Genomic DNA, 19,328 nt, shown 5'->3' with positions numbered 1-19,328 from the left:
TTAAATGACAGCTTCTAAGTGGAGTCACCTGAGCAGGAAGCAAATGCAGTGTAAATGTTTACATCCAAACCATTAAGATAGCCTTTTTATGTTATCATCACATGATGTACATTTATTGCCGATGATCCAGCTGTTGTGGTTTTCTGCAAAGAAGACGTACCGACCACGTGAAATAGAACGAAATCGACTTACCATCTAGATAGGTAAATACGAAGGGACTGTTCTTATATTGTTAGCTAGCTAGTTACAGTATTAGCTAGCTTGGTAGCTAGCCATAGTACATAGGAATACAATTCTAGCTAGCTAACATGTTAGTTGTAAACCTCCATTCAAGAAAGTTAGCTGTCTGAAGTATAGCTTACGCGTTTAGCGGATAGTGGTGTGGTAGTGCAGCTCCCATATTGCAAAAGAAACAAAACAAAAAACGTTGCAACATTATTTTGAACCAATTAAGATAAATACCAGGCTAGCTAAATTAATTAACTTCAGTGTAATTTGCAGTTGCACGTACAGTAGCTTGCGCATTCTTCACTGTTTCCCTTCATCCACGCGAAGAATTACAATAAAATCAAAATGAAACCATGTTCCTTATTGTCATTAGAATTAAGGTCTGTATTTTTGAGTAAAACGTTTATTTTACAGTTATGTAGGAAACTGCATAAACTGAGTGCAACTAATTTCCACTCGCATTTTCTGCTTTATTGTTATTGTAGGTTATTTAATGAATCACTTCCTGTGTAAATCCGTGTTTGTTGCTTGAGGGATTAGGTGCACTCTCAAAATTACCTAAATTCCACCTCTTATTCACTCTCCCAGATCTGGGTATTCCCTATTCAATAATTCATGTTGCAAAAGGTTTTGCAATGAACATTTTTGCAACAAAAACTGGTTGGTTATTCTTAAATTCAGGTAGGTTTATTCTTATTCAGAGAACTAAAGCTACATGCAGAAATTGCAAATGATAGTCAAACATAACAGCAATGGTGATTTTGATAAGATAATTAGAAAAGATTAAGATGGGCAAACAAACAGAGAAAGGACTTAGTTTTGCTACCTAGAAGTCCAGCAAACACAACATGCTGTTGGAACACATAGTGATGGTTTCTGATAATGGGCCTCCGTTTGCTTTTGTAGATATTCCATTGAAAATCAGCAATTTCTCGCCACAATAGTCATGTACAACATTAACAATGTCTACACTGTATTTCTGATCAATTTGATGTTATTTTAATTCACAAAATGTTTTTTTTTTTCCAAAAACAAGTGACTCCAGACCTTTGAACGTTAGTGTATACACAAGTCAAAATGTTACTGTATATGCATGTTATAAGGCAACAGAGTGGGCTACAGATTCTGGCAAAGACTTGTGATTATCTGAAAGTACTCAAAAAGGCCTTATAAACAGTATTATTATTACGAGTGTGCGGAAACTGTATGCAATTTTCCCAATTCTGTATGTATGGAGATTAGACTTCCTGAGAGCAGTTTTCTATGGCCAGCTGTGAGAATCGTGTTGCAAATGTAGTTTGTAATGTCAAAACCTTTTCTTTGTGATGGGTACTAAGCAAACCCACATACTGTACAGTGAAACCGTTTCCCCAAACAGTTAGGCTCTTAGCATATCGTCCATGTCTGTATTCCATGTTTGTCCATGTCTGTATTCCAGAAGTTATTATGGATTTGAACATGACTGTTGCCCAGGGTTATTCATGATCATGCCGTTTCAGATTTCTGCCAGACTAAGGAGAGTCAGAAAGTCTAAAAATACTAAAGAATCCGGTATTAGGATTTCCAGGTACTGTCAAATCTGAACAATATGTCCCAGGCATCATTATTCGATATTAGTTGGTAGAAAGTTAAATGGTGTACCTGTTCAAAGTGGTGTGTGAAAACATCTGTGCCTCTGTGTTTGTGTAGCAGTGTCCAGATGGTGTGGGTGTTCATCATGAACCGAATGGGGTCTCAGGGCAGTACGGTTGCCCAGCGGAGACGCATGGCCCTGGGGGTGATTATCCTCTTGCTGGTGGACGTCATTTGGGTGGCCTCCTCTGAGCTCACCTCAGTAAGAAACCGGCATTACATGTAGTCCAGCTCTCCTGGTTCCACTAGGTCACATTGTCTTACACCTGCATTAGCGGGTGTAGTCTTCAGATGGGGGACAAATGGAAACCTACAATACGGGACTGCTTGGCTTAGGCAATATTTTGGCATTCTTAGGGCTAGTGCTTAATTATACGAGAACACTTGACCACTAACCAATTGGCCCTTAATATGTTTGAAGGAATTGGATATGAATGAGATAGTGGCTGTACCTTGCCTAGTAGTGGGGTTAAGGTTTTAGCATGTTTCAAATTATATCTCTCTCTATAAATAGGGCTAAGTGAATAGTGTGCCATTTGGAACATGGTTGTTCTGTACAAGGAATGGCCATATCTAGCTTGATCTCCAGTTTTTTTTCTTCCTTGAGTCAGTAGGAAGTGGCAGACATAAGTCATACTTTGTAGGCCATCGTGTTTCTTCTTATCCCCCCAGTACATATTCAAGCGGCAAGAGTACAACAAGCCCTTCTTTAGCACTTTCACCAAGACCTCCATGTTTGTGCTGTACTTGTTGGGATTCCTGCTGTGGCGGCCCTGGAGGCAGCAATGCACGGGGACTCTCGGAGGGAGACATGCAGCCTTTGTACGTATCGCAATGACTTCTCACAACCACAAGGGGGCAACGATACACTGCTACAGTGTCTTAGTGGCTATTGCTACTTGGGTCGTATTGTTGTGATACTACAAACAGCCCAGTCTAACTTGCACTGACCCTCTCTTCACAGTTTGCTGACGCTGAGGCCTACTTTACCCCCTGTATCAATGATAACAGTCTGAATGACAATACCCTAGTAAGTATAATTAATTAACTTTTTATTTGCTCTCTGGCCCATTTCTATATTTTATGTGGACTGGCTGAACAAAGAGTAACAAAGATTAATGTGATGATGAAGATGGTGAGCAATGCGCTTAGCGTGATAGTTCAAGTCTAACGTTCTTTCTTCAGAGTGAACCCCTGTACGTTCCGGTGAAGTTTCAGGACCTTCCCACAGAACAAACAAACTGTACAAATGCAGACTGTGATTCCAGTGAGTATTACAACAAGAATGATGCCTATTTAAAATGTTTATGAAATGTTTACTAACCAACAGACTAAGGAAGTACAACCCTGTTTCCCAAGAAAATTGGGATACTGCATAAATTGCTAATAAAAATAGAATGCAATGATGTGCAAATCATTTATACTAGTACAAAGACAACATATCAAATGTCGAAACTGAGATATATTGTTGTTTTTAGAAAAATACATGCCCATTTTGAATTTGGGTCCAGGAACATGTTTAAAAATATTTGGGACAGGGGCATGTTTACCACTGTGTTGCATCACCTATTCTTTTAACAATACTCTGTAAGCGTTTGGGAAATGAGGTGACCAATTGCTGTAATTTTGAAAGAGAACTCAAGGGATGCACCGATACCAGTGCCCGAATGCCGATACCAAGTATTCAAAGCTGCAATATGGAGAATTTTTTCAGTAAAAAAAAATAAAGGTTGTGTCCCCTATAAAAATGTGGATGGGGTTCTGGTGTTTCCATGATTCTCGTCTTTTCGCTTGACGAAAGAGTCCGTTATTGTCACCTATATTAATGTTTATTGTATCAATGTAATTCACTAATGAAAGCAAAACAAACGTTGTTGTGCAATGAAATTAAGTAGCTATGTCAGTGTAAAGTTTGTCTTCAGTCTCGCTAGCAATTGCTCAATTCTTATAATTATACAAGTAGTAAGATACTAGTAGGCATATTTCAGACTAATAAGCTATTAAAATGGCCAGTGGCAAAAGCCATACAGTTCATTGATGCTATTTGTGTTGGAAATAAACGTCTTTTTTTTTTTTCAGTTTAACACAATGCTAATCTGTGTTTAGCTAAATATTAAAACTTAGCGTGATGTTAATGCATGACAAAATGATCTAATGTTGAGATGCAATTTTATGACAAGTTAGTGTGTCCCAATTAGGGCTGTCACAATATCACGATTATTGTGGCCAAAATAATTTACGATAAAGATATTATCGCAGTTATTATCAGTCAAATTCATCTTCAACTTTGTTTATTGTGTGTTTTCTGTCTTTTTTGACAAATGATTTACAGTCCAAATATGAGTGTAGGGAGGTGGAGCGAAAGCCTAACTATAACTGGACAAATAAAGTACAAAAGCATATAAAAAGAACAATTACACTTAATGGATATTGAAATGCAACCAGATGAAGTGATAAACAAAAGATCCACGGGCTAAAACCGAGAGGGGTTTTCAGAAAAATGTTAAATCATTTTCGGCTAGTGAATACGATATCATCATGTGTATTATAAACATGATATCAGTATTTCATTTTTAAATATCACAACACCGGTATATTGCGACACCCCTAGTCCCAATTGGTCCCAATACTGGCATACAGTGTCCGAAATGTACTTTTTGGCTCATCTGTCAAGGGGACTGGTAAATGGAAAGAATCCACCAGCTAAGCGTAGTTTTTACTGACCAAAATAATAGTTTCCTTTTTGTGTCATGTATACATTTTCTTTATATCAGAAAGGTTCTTTATGATAACTTAGCTCTAACCATTTCTGAATGTGCACATACACATTTGCTTTTCTCTGACCTCACTAGCTAGTTTGATAATAAACTGTGCGATTCATTGAATCTTTTCATGCTCTGCTCTCTCTTTTTTTTTTCCTGCCCGCGGGCTGTCTCTGGACATTGTATTTCGCTTCTCCAGTGTTGGAGTTTCCTGTTGTTGTGGTTCTGCGCTGCTAGCATTCACATACTCATTGAACTCTGCGCTGCCTTGCGTCTGATGATGTTTGACCAAATTGCTTGTGTTAAATGAGTGTTTTTCCTTCCCTCCTCTTGACAAGAGCAGAGCTTGCACTCTACTTGTCATTGCTGACATCTCCGTCTTCCTGCTCTACCAATCTGAGTTCTATATTCTATACTCATGCTTCCAGGGGCGACACAACCATCAAGTTTTACTTAATGTTTCCATGACGTGGTATTGGTTAGTGGTATCGGCATATTTCTGTGAGTACAAGTACATGAGCCCAGTATCGACCCGATACTTGTACTGGCACATCCCTTGAGAAATGTATTCCCATTCTTGCTTGATATAGGATTTCAGCTGCTCAACAGTTCACAGTCTCTTTTCGTTTAATAATGCGCCAAATGGTTTCAATGGGTGACAGGTCTGGACTGCAGCAGGCCAGTTTAGCACCCAGACTCTTTTGTTACAGAGTCATGCTCTTGTAATCCGTGCAGAATGGGGTTTGGCATTTTCTTCCTGAAATAAGCACGGCTTTCCCTGAAAAATATGTTGCCTGGATTGCAACGTGTATATATTGTTCAGCATTAATGGTGCCTTCACAGATTTGCAAGTCAACCCATAACATCCCAGATGCTGGCTTTTGAACTGTGCACTGATGATAAGCCAGATAGTCCCTCTTATGTTTTGTCAAGAGGACACGGTATCCATGATTTCCCCAAAAAAAGACCACAGGAAAGTTTTCCACTTCGCCTCAGTCCCTCTTAATTGAGCTCAGGACAAGAGAAGGTGGCAGCGGTTCTGGATCTTGTTAATATACAGTTTCTTCTTTGCATGGTTGAGTTTTAACTTGCACGTGTGGATGCAGCAACGTACTGTGTGTACACAGACAGTGGTTTTCGGAAATGTTCCTAAGCCCATGCTGTGATTTCCACTACAGAATCATGTCTGCTTTTAATGCAGTGCCGCCTGAGGGCCCGAAGATCACGGCCATCCAATATTGATTTTCGGCCTTTCCCTTACATACAGAGATTTCTCCGGATTCTCTGAATCTTTTAATGATATTATGTACCGTAGATGATGAGATCCCCAAACGTTTAGCAATATTACATTGAGGCATATTACATTAAATTGTTTCACTATTTGCCCATTTATCTTTCACAGAGTGGTGAACCCCTCCCCATCCTCACTTCTGACAGAACTATCCTCTCTGGAATGATCTTTTAATATCCAATCGTGTTACTGACCTGTTGCTATTTAACCTTATTCCACCAGGTTTAGTTTTTTAGCATTACACAAGTTTTCTAGTCTTTTGTTGCCTCTGTCTCAACTTTTTCGAAACATGTTGCTGGCATCAAATTCTATATTGATGCCAGCAATATTTTTCAAGAAACAATAACATTTCTCATTTTCAACATTTGATATGTTGTCTTTGTACTATTTTCTATTGAATATAGGGTTTAAATGATTTGCACATCATTGCATAATCTTTACGTTTTACCCAGTGTCCCAACGTAGGTTCAATGTTTAATTAAGAACTATAGCTAATACAATGCATTTCCTCACTCTGCTGGCAAACGCATGTATCAAACTGAATTCACCTCTGGAAATGATGAGCGTTGTTGAAAGAAACCCTGTGATAATCAATATTACATTGTTGTTGGTGAGGAATCATGTGAAGTGTCTTTGTGGTAGAGTATCTTTTCCTTTTTCAAAAGATTTTCAAAGATTTGTATTACCCTATGGACGGACATTCATTTTTATATCAGCGAGGGTGGATGTGGTGAAATTTAAAGATGATTAAAGGACTAAATATGTTAATCCTGGACACTGGGAGTAAGGAGCCTTCCATTTACTAGTATTCCTGTCTACCCGCCTCCGTCCCTTGCTGTATTGGCTCCTCATTGTTGCAATTTTAATGAAAGATAAGTAAACATTTCAAACTGGTTCAAACTCTTAAAATATAAGTAATAAAATAATAAATGATAGTCGTGTTTGTACGTGTTTCTTTAATAATCTGCCCAGGGTCTACAGTGGGAAATCTGCCAGCTGGCTAAAATCGGATTTTTTTTGCAATGTCCTTGCAAAAATGTACATAGTAAAGTTATCTTTAAACACCGAACCCAAAAAAATACTGTCTTCCGGCCTGCTAATGGATCTAATGAACATCTGCCTTTTAAGTCCCTGCGCCTCCGCTTCCATCTTCTGTTATTTGATAGGCTTCGAACCCACAATATTTTCAAAGGGCAGTTTCACCAGCCGTTATTACTTTTTAAAAGTAATGTTGAATTGACGGTGGATGTTCTGTCTCCTCACATTCAGCGTGTCCATCTTTCAATAGGTTTCAGTATGCTCTTCAATAAGTTTCATGATGTCATTGCCTCATCCAAACTCAAAGGGGAATCCACATGTTTTTCGAACTCCTCCAGGGACATTAAAATACTGTTCAATCTCCGTATCTTCACCAGTTATGTACAGTCCAGCTTCAACAACCAATGTTGTTGTTTAATTTTTTTTTATCAGTATCCAACCAATGATTTAGAATGAGATCACTAAGTTTGATTAAATTATCCCAATGAGGTTATGTAATTATCAGCCAGAAAGAGGAAAAATACCTTTTAGACATTATTTGTAAACAATTTAACCAAACAAATCCAGATGTTATGATCATTTGGGTACAACATGCACAGCCTTAGCCCACAATGATCTTCTGTCATTTTTGGTATTAGCAGCATTCTTTTTAAATTTTAATAACTAATAAATAATAACTATTTGGTATATAAGGTTAGTGTACAATAAAAAAACAAATTAATCAGCAGTCTGTGGCCTGGTGTGCATACATAAACAAGAAAAACATATATACCCAACTTACTTTGTGAAAGTGCTTTAAATTGTATTCTGAACCCTTCACATTTTTCATATTTAGTTTTGTTATAGATTTATTTTATAACTAATTCTGTTTTTTTGTTTGCAATCAATCTGCACAAAATGCCCCATAATGACAAAATGAAAACATATATTTTTGTCTCACTTTATTTAGAAGTACCTTGGTTGGAGTCCTTATTTGGCAAATTCCATTGATTTGATATGATTTAGTAATGCACACAACTATATATAATGTCTCTCACTTCACAGTGCATGTCAGTGCAATAGACTAGCCATGAGGTCAAAGGAACTCTCGTGAGATCTCTGGGATAGAACTGTGTTGAATGATTGATCTGTGTAGCACCATTGTGAAATGTTTGGAACCTCCAAGACTTCCTAGAGCTGGTCTTCTGACCAAACCAATTAACTGAGCAAGAAGGGCCCTGGTCAGGGAGGTGATCAAGAACCCAATAGCCACTCTGAGTTTGAGTTTCTCTGCTGGGATCAGAGAACCTGCCAGAAAGACAGCCATTTCTCCCGTCACTCCCATCAATCAGTTTTGTAAGGTAGAACTTCTAGACTGAAGCCACTCCCGAGAAAATGGTATATGACATGACACCTTAAAGAACATGGTGTCGCTGTAAGATACAAAACTTATATCTCCAATGGTTCCCTTTTATGACTTCTTTTATGTTTCAACTTGACCAATTAAAATAATTCGAAATAGTGCATGCCTTCACCCTACTGAGAATATGTTTGTTAGTGTTTGTGGGCTGGCCAGACATATTCAGAGGTATGTAGCTCTTTAATAACCAGCCTGGGAATCATTGATTGATATACCGTCCATTCTAATAAGTGATATGAAAACACCTCCACATCCAATGTGTGCAAAACTCCATTATAATGGGAAAATAGTTTTGTTTTACTGCCAACGGTTTATTTTACTGCATTCTACAGGACCTTTTGAGGGTCTGTGTTTTGAAAATTCTGACTTGAGACAGTGGAAAGTGCATCGATATGTTGAAAGAACAGTTAAATCTTGGTCAGCAAGATTTTCTTATTTTTTTCCAGGGAAAGCCTGCATGAGTAAATACCAACATCTTATCATATAAAGGAGTTTTATTAAGCCATGCTTCATTTCCTGTGGTCCAGAATTGGCACACCTGATTCAATTAGTCAACCACACCATGCCTTTGATGAATGGGATTAGGTGTGCCATTTCCGGGCTACAACAGATATGTTATATGTCTGTTCCCAGAGGGGAGGGTTGGAAAAAGCAGACAGAAAGGCAAGTCATGAGGTGGTGAAATCCAAATGTTTAGGCAACACATTCTGATTTGGCCAACAGAGGAGGCTGTTGAGCTGTGATGGCCTTTTTCAAGTTTGACCCATGCGACTGAGGCGATAAACCATGTGAAGTCTTGGTAACCCTGAGGGTTTAGTTTCATTTGAATTACATATTCTGTCTGGGCTGATTGGATGATTATAGGGGTTTTAGAGATTATGATCATTCACTTGCAAGCAATAGGTCACATTTGTGGAAGTTAATGATTGTGCTGTCCATTCAAAACAGCTCAATTCATTCCCAGGCAATTTAAATTTTTTTTGCTTTCTTAAACAAGACAAAACTACAATTAAATATGCGTTAGCTGACATTTTAACAGGTAGATCCTACTGGCTTTTCATACAAAGTCAAAGGTGTAAAACAGTGATTTCCCTGTCCAATTCTCTCCCTCGATGCCACTCCTCTCAGCCTCAAAAAAGCAGCGGGTGCGCTTCAGCAACATCATGGAGGTACGCCAGCTCCCGTCCACGCAGGCCCTGGAGGCCAAGCTGTCGCGTATGTCTTACCCAGCCGCCAAGGACCACGAGTCCGTGCTCCGCACAGTGGGAAAGCTCACCGTCACCGATGTGGCCAAAATCAGCTTCTTCTTCTGCTTTGTGGTAAGTTAATTAAAATCCAGTTCAAACAACATTTATTATTTTGAACCTGATTTATTAGCATCTGTCTATCAGGATCGTCCGTATTGACAGAGTTCTGAGCTTTTGGGGAATATTTGTGAACATTTCAATTTGTCACAGTATTGTGAAAGGTGCACTCTGGTCTCATGATCTCCCCACTGAAATTGCCAAGCTCCTCCAAAAACACAGTTTTAAAAGTGTGGTCTCACCTTGGCTGCAGGTGACCTCACCTTGTCTCAGAGAAAGACAGATCACCCCCAGATTAAAATGTGGTTCAAGTCTGCAGAGGGTTGTTTGGGGAGGGCTATGCATTGCTCTCTGTTAATAGGATAAAATCAGATGTCACTCTGATTTTGTTTTCTAAACTAATTTGTTAGCACTTTTTAGTAGGAAAGAGATTTAAGATCAACATGTGACTGGAGTGTTGAAATGTCTACTATGCTTCAGTAATAACCAATGCTGAATTCCTGCTGGTTTCAAATCAGATTTTGCTGCTATGTTTACTAGAGTATACCCCGGGCTTGTCTTGGCTTTGTACTTTCCTCTTATTGACTAATTAATTGATGGAAAATCAACACATTACCATGATGAATCACTATCTTTCATACAAAGGTTTCCTACATGAGCAGTGAGCTCAGAACTGAGTATAGGGTGAAGCATGTGACAGGCGCTCTGACATGTCTGCCCTCCCTCTCTCCCAGTGGTTCCTAGCCAACCTGTCCTATCAAGAAGCCCTGTCTGACACACAGGTTGCCATAGTGAACATTCTGTCCTCCACTTCTGGTGAGTCTGTTGGCTAATATGTGACATAACTGAGTCAGTTTTGCACTCGATCTTAGAATGGACGAATGTTACTTTCACCGTGTAATTTTGTGTAAATGCTGTTGACAGAACTTTTGGAAATCCAAAGCTGGGGTTGAACACAGCCTATGTTGAATGTCCTCATTGATAATTGTCGTCCTCCTTGCCAGGGCTCTTTACCCTCATCTTGGCATCGATATTTCCCAGCAACAGCAGCGACCGCTTTACTCTGTCCAAGCTGTTAGCTGTGGCTCTGAGGTAAGCCTCGATGTCAGACAAATCCCCCGGGGTCGTTACTAGGGCTGTAACGCTACATGTCTTTGCACCGAAACACAGTACGGGACAGCCCAGTTCGATCTGCCCTGTGAATTATATGTACCGTCCAACTCGTAGTTGTTACTCTGTAGTTAGACAGTTTTTCTGGTCTCTTTCCCTGTAGCATGGGAGGAGTGGCTCTGGTCAGTTTCTCTAGCATGGACAGCCCAGACGGGAAAGGCGCTATAGGTAACCACGGAGATAGAAGATCTCCAGATAAACGTCTTTCCACAAACCTTTTGTTTTCATTCGAAGTGTGTCCTCTGTCTTGATACCGCCGCACCTTACTGCATGTTCTGTATTTGTCTCGTACCATACTTGCGATGCTACTTTAAAGCATGTTTGTGTCCTTAAAAAAGGTGCCATGTAAATCTCATTAAAGCTTTGCTTAATACACTGTAGAAGTGCAAGACATGGCACACCTTCAAATTTTCTTGCCTTGCTTTCAGAAATGCAGATTGTTCTGCGGTCGTGAGAGTTGTAACTTGTGATTCAGGGACCTTTTAAGATGATGATGATGATGATGATGAAGTCTCAGTCTGTTCAGGATCTCTGTGGTCGTTGGCTGGTGCTGCGTTGTATGCCGTCTACATTGTCATGATCAAAAGGAAGGTGGACCGAGAGGACAAGCTGGACATCCCCATGTTCTTTGGTACAAACCTCATAGTAACATTTTAGCAGAGTCTGGAATGGCTGCTCTTCTTGCCTGAAAACTCAATATAAAGATACCTGATTCTGTACATTAATTAATAATATAATGTAGAATGTTTGTAATATGAAAGATGTACAGCTGTAAATGGCACTAAATGTCTGGAACCTGCAGTCATTTTCTCTTATCTGTGTCTCATAGGCTTTGTGGGCTTGTTCAACCTGCTCCTTTTGTGGCCAGGGTTCCTTGTGCTTCACTACACCGGCTTTGAGGCCTTTGAGTTGCCCAGTAAGCTAGTGTGGACCTACATCCTCATCAACGGCCTCATTGGTACCGTGCTCTCAGAGTTCCTCTGGCTCTGGTACGTCTCAGTTGATGGATGGATAGATTGGCCACAAATTATTACGTAAATCGTGCATTGATGTCTGTGGGAGATTTGCACAGAAGCTATTTGTATCCGGGAAGATTTCGAGTTAATATACGGCCCTATCGGATTTGGGCCGAGTGAAAAACATTCTATTTAGAGCATAAGCCTTATTTTCTAAGTTCTGTATCATGTTGTTGTTACTTCTCTCCATAGGGGCTGCTTTCTCACTTCTTCCCTAATAGGCACTCTGGCCCTCAGTCTCACCATTCCACTGTCCATCATAGCAGACATGTGCATGCAAAAGGTAAGGGAGGCCACCATTATCATAGGAAGCTCATGTTGCCATCACACCCTTTAGAAGGACTCCTCTAGCTAAAGCGATGTGTCAAAATGGTTTATTGGTTGAGAAGAGTGGCATCGGTTTGTGATTGATGCTTTGTCACTTGCCACTTAGCGTAATGACATTTTGTGACTGGGTATCATGCAGTGGGGTGATGAGAGAGCTGTCTGCCTTTTGGCAATAAAACTAACGAGGCTATTCACAGAGTAGACTGCATGGGATGCTGCATCATTTGAACTTTAAAAATATCAGATATTTTGTATTGAAAACCTCCATGAGGTTCCATAAGACCAACTGTAAAGCAATTATTTTCAGTCAGTTTCATAAGTACAGTACACCAGGAGTCTACAGGCTTTTTCAAGAATGTGAGCTACTTAACAGATTCAAAATCAATGGTTGTTGTTAACAATTAGGCATTTCAATTAGGAATATTCCTCATTTTTCTATTCTCCTCTCCCCTGCAATGCCTCTCTAGGTCCTTAGTGTACAATACATCTGTTGTCTTCTGTCAATATGTGTGGTAAATATGTGGGATAATAAAGAAGTTATGTATAGGAAACCACTACATTGAATGTTGAGATGACATGGCAATGTTTAGATCACAACAGAAAACACAAAATAGTCTAGAAGTAAACCATTGAAAAAAAGCTTTTGTGTAACTCCCTTTAATAGTGTACAGTTTATTGCTAAAGAGAAATGTGCTGGTCTTTGATGAATCCCTAGCCTATTTCCATTATGTTGTTTTAAGGGAAAGTTTGAAATATTTCTGTCGACCTAAACGATACTGTTATCAATGAGTGGTCAAATGTGCACACCACAGAGTAGGACATCATTCTGGAAATTAATTGCTAGTTTTTTAACCCAAAATTTGTTATTAAGGGGGAAATTCTGTGAATGCTGATTAATAAGTATCTGGGAACCTGAGGTTGGTGATACTTGTGTGATTTATTCATGACAGTTTATGGTGGACCTGTGAAAACTACATTTATCTCAAGAATTGTTGCGCAAGCTGCTCATAAATGGGCTGCAAGCTATCAGTAGCTCACGATCGACCTGTTGGGAACCCTGCAGTTCACCTGCTTGCTAGCTTTTAACAGGAAAGTTCATGTACAATGCACTCTTCTAAGAATCAGTCCTCAGAAAGTTGTGATTGATTCACAACTATCACAAGTGCATTGCAAGGATCAGATTCCTTCAGACCACAGTTAGGCAGCAGGCATTTACAATGCCATCAGAACAGTAAAAGAAATAACTATGCCCATGATATACAAGTTCAAACCGCAGGTTTATGTAAGCAGATATCACATTCTTTCCTGTTATGTTTTCACCCCCAGGTCCGTTTCTCCTGGCTGTTTTTTGCCGGTGCAGTTCCTGTTTTCCTGTCATTCTTCATCGCTGCTCTGTTATGCCACTACAACAACTGGGACCCGGCCATGGTGGGCATACGAAGAGTGTTCGCCTTCTTTTGCCGCTCAAAACATCGACTTCAGAGGTACTGGGAAAACCACTTGCTAGTCTTCGTACACGCATGCATGCGCTAAGAGACCAGTTTATTAGGTACGCCTACCTAACACGAGTTCGGAACCCTTTGCCTCCGCAACGTCCTGAATTCTGAGGTTCCACCAGGCGTCGTGGAACATTTCACAGGGATGTAATCCTACTTGTTGCATTGTAGATTGGGCGGCAATCGCTTTCATTCTGCAAACAGCACATTCCATTTCACTGAATAGATGCTTTGATAAGTTGAGGTTTGGGGACTGGACAGGCCACTCAAGTAAGTTTGACTTGCTATCATGATCCTGGCTGGAACTACTGTGAGAAAACATATGCTTTGTGACGTGGTCTATTGTCCTGCTGGAAGTATCCATGTGAATTAGGGTAAAATTAACCTTATAAAAGTTGAATTAACCTTATAAAAATAACAAATGCACCAGGTAAGACAATGTAATGTTTATATATGCTGTGACTTACAAATGTTGCTCTGTTGGTATCAAGGGACATACAGTACAGTTTGGCAGAAAAACATTCCATAGATCATTACGCCATCGCCACCATCTTTTAGCCTTCAAACCAGATTGGATATCCTTGGACTGCTAAACCCATATTGTGTCACTGTCATCAGCATGACCTAACAGGAACTTGGGTTCATTGGACAAGGCAGTTTTTAGTTGTCAAGTGCTGGCGATAATATTCCCACTGGTGCAATCTTTTGTTGTTTATTGCTAATAGTAGTGGGACGGTTTGGTCGCCTGCTTCATCTGGCCTGACGTTGTGCCTTTTGAGATGCCGTGCAAATGTTTGCATTCTTTATAGGTTGGTTGGATTTAGTTGAAAGTTGAGAGCTTGAATTTCTACTGGTAAACGTGTGTTATATGTTTACGTTTTTGCCAAAGAAAATTGATGGTATCAAAATAGCTTGACGAAAGGAAATAATCAATGGAAACAGTCGTTTCTACTAGTAAATGTGTGTTGATGTTATTGTTTGTTGGCATGTTCTATAAACAAAGAAAATGTGAATATGATGTTTAGCAGTGAGATGTGTTTTCTTATGTAGTTAATTATGGGTTCATTACTGGCTGTGGCACAAAACATGGGAGCATTTCTTTTTGCGTTGACTTGTAATTACTCCAGATAGGCACAGAACACCACGTGGGCATGACCAACATTAGTATTTCAAAAATAACTGTTCTTTAAGGAGTCTTTTTCGTCCTCTCAAAACGATTGTGTTCTCCTATTGCCATTTTCTTAAGGAGCAATGTTAGGTATCTACGTTCGCTATGAATTCTGGAACTTGTAGTGCTTTGTGAACAGACAAATAGAGAGGAAGTAGATTCTACCGCGAAATTCAAAGTTGCTCATTCAAGATTGTGTTAAGGACATCTTGTGTTTTTATGACACAAATGTATCATTGCTACCATTAGTAATTATTTCATTAAGAAGGTGTGCTTCTGTTAAATTCCCCAGTTAACAGTTTGGAGATGGTTTGATATGGTGAACATTCTTATTTTCTGAACAGTCTTATTTGACAGATGGCTGTTCGGGCCACAGCATGGCAACAGGAATTGTTCGGACGTCAGGAGTATTTTCAGTCATGATTGACCTGTACTGTCCTCTGCCTGTTCATTGAGAATTTAAAGCAATAATTTGTTTTGCTAAAGTTGCGATGTCCGTAACAAACTGGCTATGAATGCTAATACAAGCATACACGTTTGTTATGGTTGGTAAAATCTTCATTTATGAATGTAATAATCCTTTTACTTTTTCAAATGGCTTTTCAATGCTATTTTGTCCTGTTCAGGTGAAGGTTAAGATCAAGGTCAATACAAAAACAACAATAAAAATATGAATGTAATAATGATCGTATTCCCTCAGATTGCCACAAGACGGTGAACAGTGTGAAAGCCTTATTCCCTTACACACTGTCTCGCATGATAATCAAGGCTTCTGCTCATGATCCTCTAGACAATCAGAAGGTAAGGAGACACTCGACTTTCTGTTTAGTGTATTGTTTTACCAATCTGAGGTTACCTGTGTAAAATTCAATGGGCACGTTTTTTTTTTTGTTAGAGTCAAACTGCTTGTGACAAACTAGAATATAGGGTTTCAAATCAAGTATAGTGCAAAAGGGTTTGTATACCAAATTGAGGACCAACTGACAGTTCTTATTGATTTTATTTCAAACACACAATTTAACAGGACTTATAACGGAGTGGATAAATCAAAACTGTAGCCTGAATACATGGAGGAACCTCATCTAAGTTACATTAGAAAGCAGAAGACCGGTTTCCCTCCAGTAGGCCACGTCAGGAAAACACACTGGATTGACTCCTTGTTATCATGGTGTTTTTGTTTGAACATCTGTCATGTATTCATCTACTTCAGTGTTTAGACATAACAGTGAGTAATAGAGGAAGAACAGACATAAGAGGATGTTCATCAAGTAAATATTTTCGATAAGACCTTTTCCCACCCATTACAAGGGCTCTGGAATTCAATGTGACGAAAATATGATATATGTTTTCCATTTAGGGTTTTCTCTCTAAAAGATTTATAAAGCTCCGGAAAAAATTACGAGACCACTGCACCTTATTGTTTCCTTTCCAAAAAAGTTGAAAAGGAAGGTTTTGAGTGAGGAACAGAAGGGTTAAAGTTTAGAGACCACTGCAAATTGAACACTTCTGTTCCTTACTCAAAACCTTCCTTTTCAACCTTTTTGGAAAGGAAAGAAAAAGGTGCAGTGGGAGCTGTAGAAGTACTGTCTGTTAATGCTGTATTACTGACAGCTTTTTAGTAGGCTGCTTATTTTATTTTCTATTGTTTACTCAAGTATTTTACAAATACTTTCATAATCAGAGCATGGTTAAAATAATTACTGTATTCAGCAAAAAAAAGAAATATTGCTGCATTGGGCTATGCCTCCTAACATGCAACAATATATGTTACTGTAGCTCATTCTAGAATGAATTTAGCATGAAATAAATAAAATGACAGAGTAAACCCTAGAGATAACTTACACACACTATTCCCCTCATGGAACTTTCAATTCTGGCTGAGGACATCAACAGACTTTTCAAGAGACAGAACCCCCTGAAAAGCAGCAGGGCCTGTCAGTGTCTCCCTATCCACCCTCAAGCACTGTGCAGATCAGCTTTCTGTTGTGTTTACTGACATCTTTATCACATCACTGGAGACATGCTGCATCCTGGCCTGTTTCAAGTTCTCCATCATCATCCCAGTCCCCAAGAAGTCAAGGATCACAGGGTTTAACTACAGACCCGTCGCCCTGACCTCAGACTATGATGGTGCACTTCTACACCTCCATCATAGAGTCCACCCTGACCTCCTCCTCCAGTGCATCATCCGCTCTGCAGAGAGGGTGATTGGCTGCAATCCGCCGTCTCTAAAAGACCTACACACCTCCAAATTGCTGCACTTACGGAACCAGAACACATTCCTAGTTTGTTGTGAAACTTACTTGGCAAAAAAAACCTCTTTCTGATTCTGATACTATCCCACCCCTCTCATCCAACTGACCATTTGGAAAAAACATCTATATAGCTACTTGATAGAGTTCTCTATAGGAACGACCTTGTATTTTCTAGTGCATTAGACCACATTGTTGATTTTCTTTCATTTGCACTGTGAAAACAAGAAGTTAACAATTGCAGATGTACAACATCAAGAAAAGTAGGAACTTGTATCTTAAACCCTAGTCTACTTATTATAAGCTTCCAGACTATAAAGGATTTGTCTGATAAATACTTTCCAAAATAGACATGGGGGTATATTATTCTGGTTTTCAAGTTGACTTTTTCAAAAAAGCAAGTCAGTGGTTTTTGATCCTAATGTGTTTCAATTCTCACTAGGGCATCAAACTGCCTGACATCTGTAATATGAACATTGTGACAGCACAATTTTTGGAAAGAAAAAAAGGCAGTGGTGATACTTTTCCTTAAATGGTCACTTATTTCTATGTAACTGCTATGTAAATACATAACAGTATTAACAACAATGTAATAATGCCATAAGTTATTAAACAAAAGGTAATGACAAAACATCCTATATGATGTTATTCCATGTGTGTAATTACAAATTATTTTTGTTTTAGTAATTACACAAGGCTCTGTTGCACCATATGAATAACTAGACCAAAGATGTTTCCTGTTAATGTAACCACACAAGTCTGAATCATCAAGTCAGGCCAGGAAATGCTTCAACTTGAAGTGTAACAAAGAAAATTCTACCAAAAATATGGGTTCTGCGAATTTCAGGAAAGTGGCGTTGTCCAGCTAAAGCGGGTCCCTGAAAACTATTTTAGTTGTAGCTAATCCTACTACCGTAGCTGTCACTCCCCCCACTAGATGCTGAGCCACAAACATAGCCTGCCCTCCAGATTTCGGAAGTAAGAGTCATTCTACTTACAGATTGTGCTGGTATATAAAACATATTACACTTGCCGTCTGAAATGGGAGTTTTAAAAATATATTTTTTGGTAATCAAGAAATGTTGTGGAATGCATCTTTAACACACACTACAGGATAATTTCCCATGCTTATTGCCTGGCTGCAGTGTTTTCTTCAATAACAATGTTGTGTATGAACAATGTCATTAATTTGTAATTATTATGTACCTACCTAGAAAAGCAACTTATGAAAAAGTTAAACTAAATGCTAAAACCTTTGTAAATGCCATAGAGTTACATTTGTAATTGATACATACCTACCCAGGAATTATTTAACTTTCTCATCGGTTGCTTATTCCTAGGTAGTTACATATTAGTCAACTTAAGGGAAAGTGTTACCAAAACGGGCACATAAAAGGGAGTTCTCTAATATCCCCTTTATATCGAGTAAGTCCATTCGCAGAGCAAAGCTGTAAAGAAGAGGCGACCCCCTTTCGGTGCCTACTTGCTTGTCCGTTCTATAGTCTTACGCGAATAGAGAAGTAAATTTGGTTCTCTCACCTTTGTGTCTTGCTTTCTGAACAGATGGCGAATTATGGTGCAGAGAGGTATGCCGAAGATGAAGTAACAATCTGGAAGCGACCAAACTGAGAACTTGAACTTCCCCCTGTGCCTCTTCTTCAACCAATGTATTCTCTGCAGTGTGGAGCTGACTTACCCATCTCAACAAGATGAACACTTTTTACTTTGTACAGTAGTGTTTGTGACTTTCTGTCAAGATTTTGTGTTTTTTGCTATATTGGATGTTGTTGTGTGACAAAAAAAACTTGATGGTGCCGTTTTCTATTAAGGTTCACAGTGCAATGTGAAGATCTGATAATCGGACAGAGATTTGAAACAGTGAATGGCTATTTTCTTTGTTGTGGGGAGAGAAAAGTATTTTCCAGCTGACTGATTTTCATGTCCGCTTGTTGGTTAGAAGCCTAACAACTTGTTCATAATAGTGGGTTTAGAGCATGCTAAATTCAGTCTCTTTAACCTAGAAGCAAAATAATGGAATCTGTTGCTCATGGCTGTTAGGCGACTTACAGATCAGATGTACTTATCTAGCATATTCACAAATGGTTTGAGTATTCATAAAGGATCAGTTTAGCATTTTAAATGATAAAGAATACATGAATATGGACTCTTATCTGTACCTCGACTATGATGTTGTGCTATTCTAAAACACTTTTTCAAAACTAGCCCTAACTTGCAGAATTGTTAT

The 19,328-nt window shown here is 39.1% G+C and overlaps 1 protein-coding gene across 3 annotated transcripts; it reads left to right on the top strand.

Moving 5' to 3' along the window:
* Positions 1–35: 35 nt before the first annotated feature.
* Positions 36–18,966, top strand: LOC105016097 (solute carrier family 35 member F5). Of its 3 annotated transcripts, none has more exons than XM_010879693.3 (16): positions 36–203; positions 1,728–1,795; positions 1,921–2,062; positions 2,533–2,682; positions 2,825–2,890; positions 3,046–3,127; positions 9,479–9,669; positions 10,389–10,470; positions 10,659–10,746; positions 10,928–10,992; positions 11,351–11,455; positions 11,654–11,813; positions 12,033–12,123; positions 13,494–13,651; positions 15,532–15,632; positions 18,647–18,966. In XM_010879693.3, exons 3-15 carry the CDS (start codon positions 1,928–1,930, stop codon positions 15,611–15,613), a joined length of 1,455 nt encoding a protein of 484 aa, XP_010877995.2. In that variant the 5' UTR covers positions 36–203; positions 1,728–1,795; positions 1,921–1,927; the 3' UTR covers positions 15,614–15,632; positions 18,647–18,966. The 3 variants fall into 3 exon arrangements, with proteins under 3 accessions (XP_010877995.2, XP_010877994.2, XP_010877996.2); XM_010879692.3 differs by having other exon boundaries at positions 1,918–2,062; XM_010879694.3 differs by lacking the exon at positions 1,728–1,795 and having other exon boundaries at positions 1,918–2,062.
* Positions 18,967–19,328: the final 362 nt, after the last annotated feature.

The sequence above is a fragment of the Esox lucius genome, chromosome 16 (genome assembly GCF_011004845.1).
Source record: "Esox lucius isolate fEsoLuc1 chromosome 16, fEsoLuc1.pri, whole genome shotgun sequence".
NCBI classification, from domain to species: domain Eukaryota; kingdom Metazoa; phylum Chordata; class Actinopteri; order Esociformes; family Esocidae; genus Esox; species Esox lucius.
This window is presented reverse-complemented; position numbering and strand designations above follow the sequence as displayed.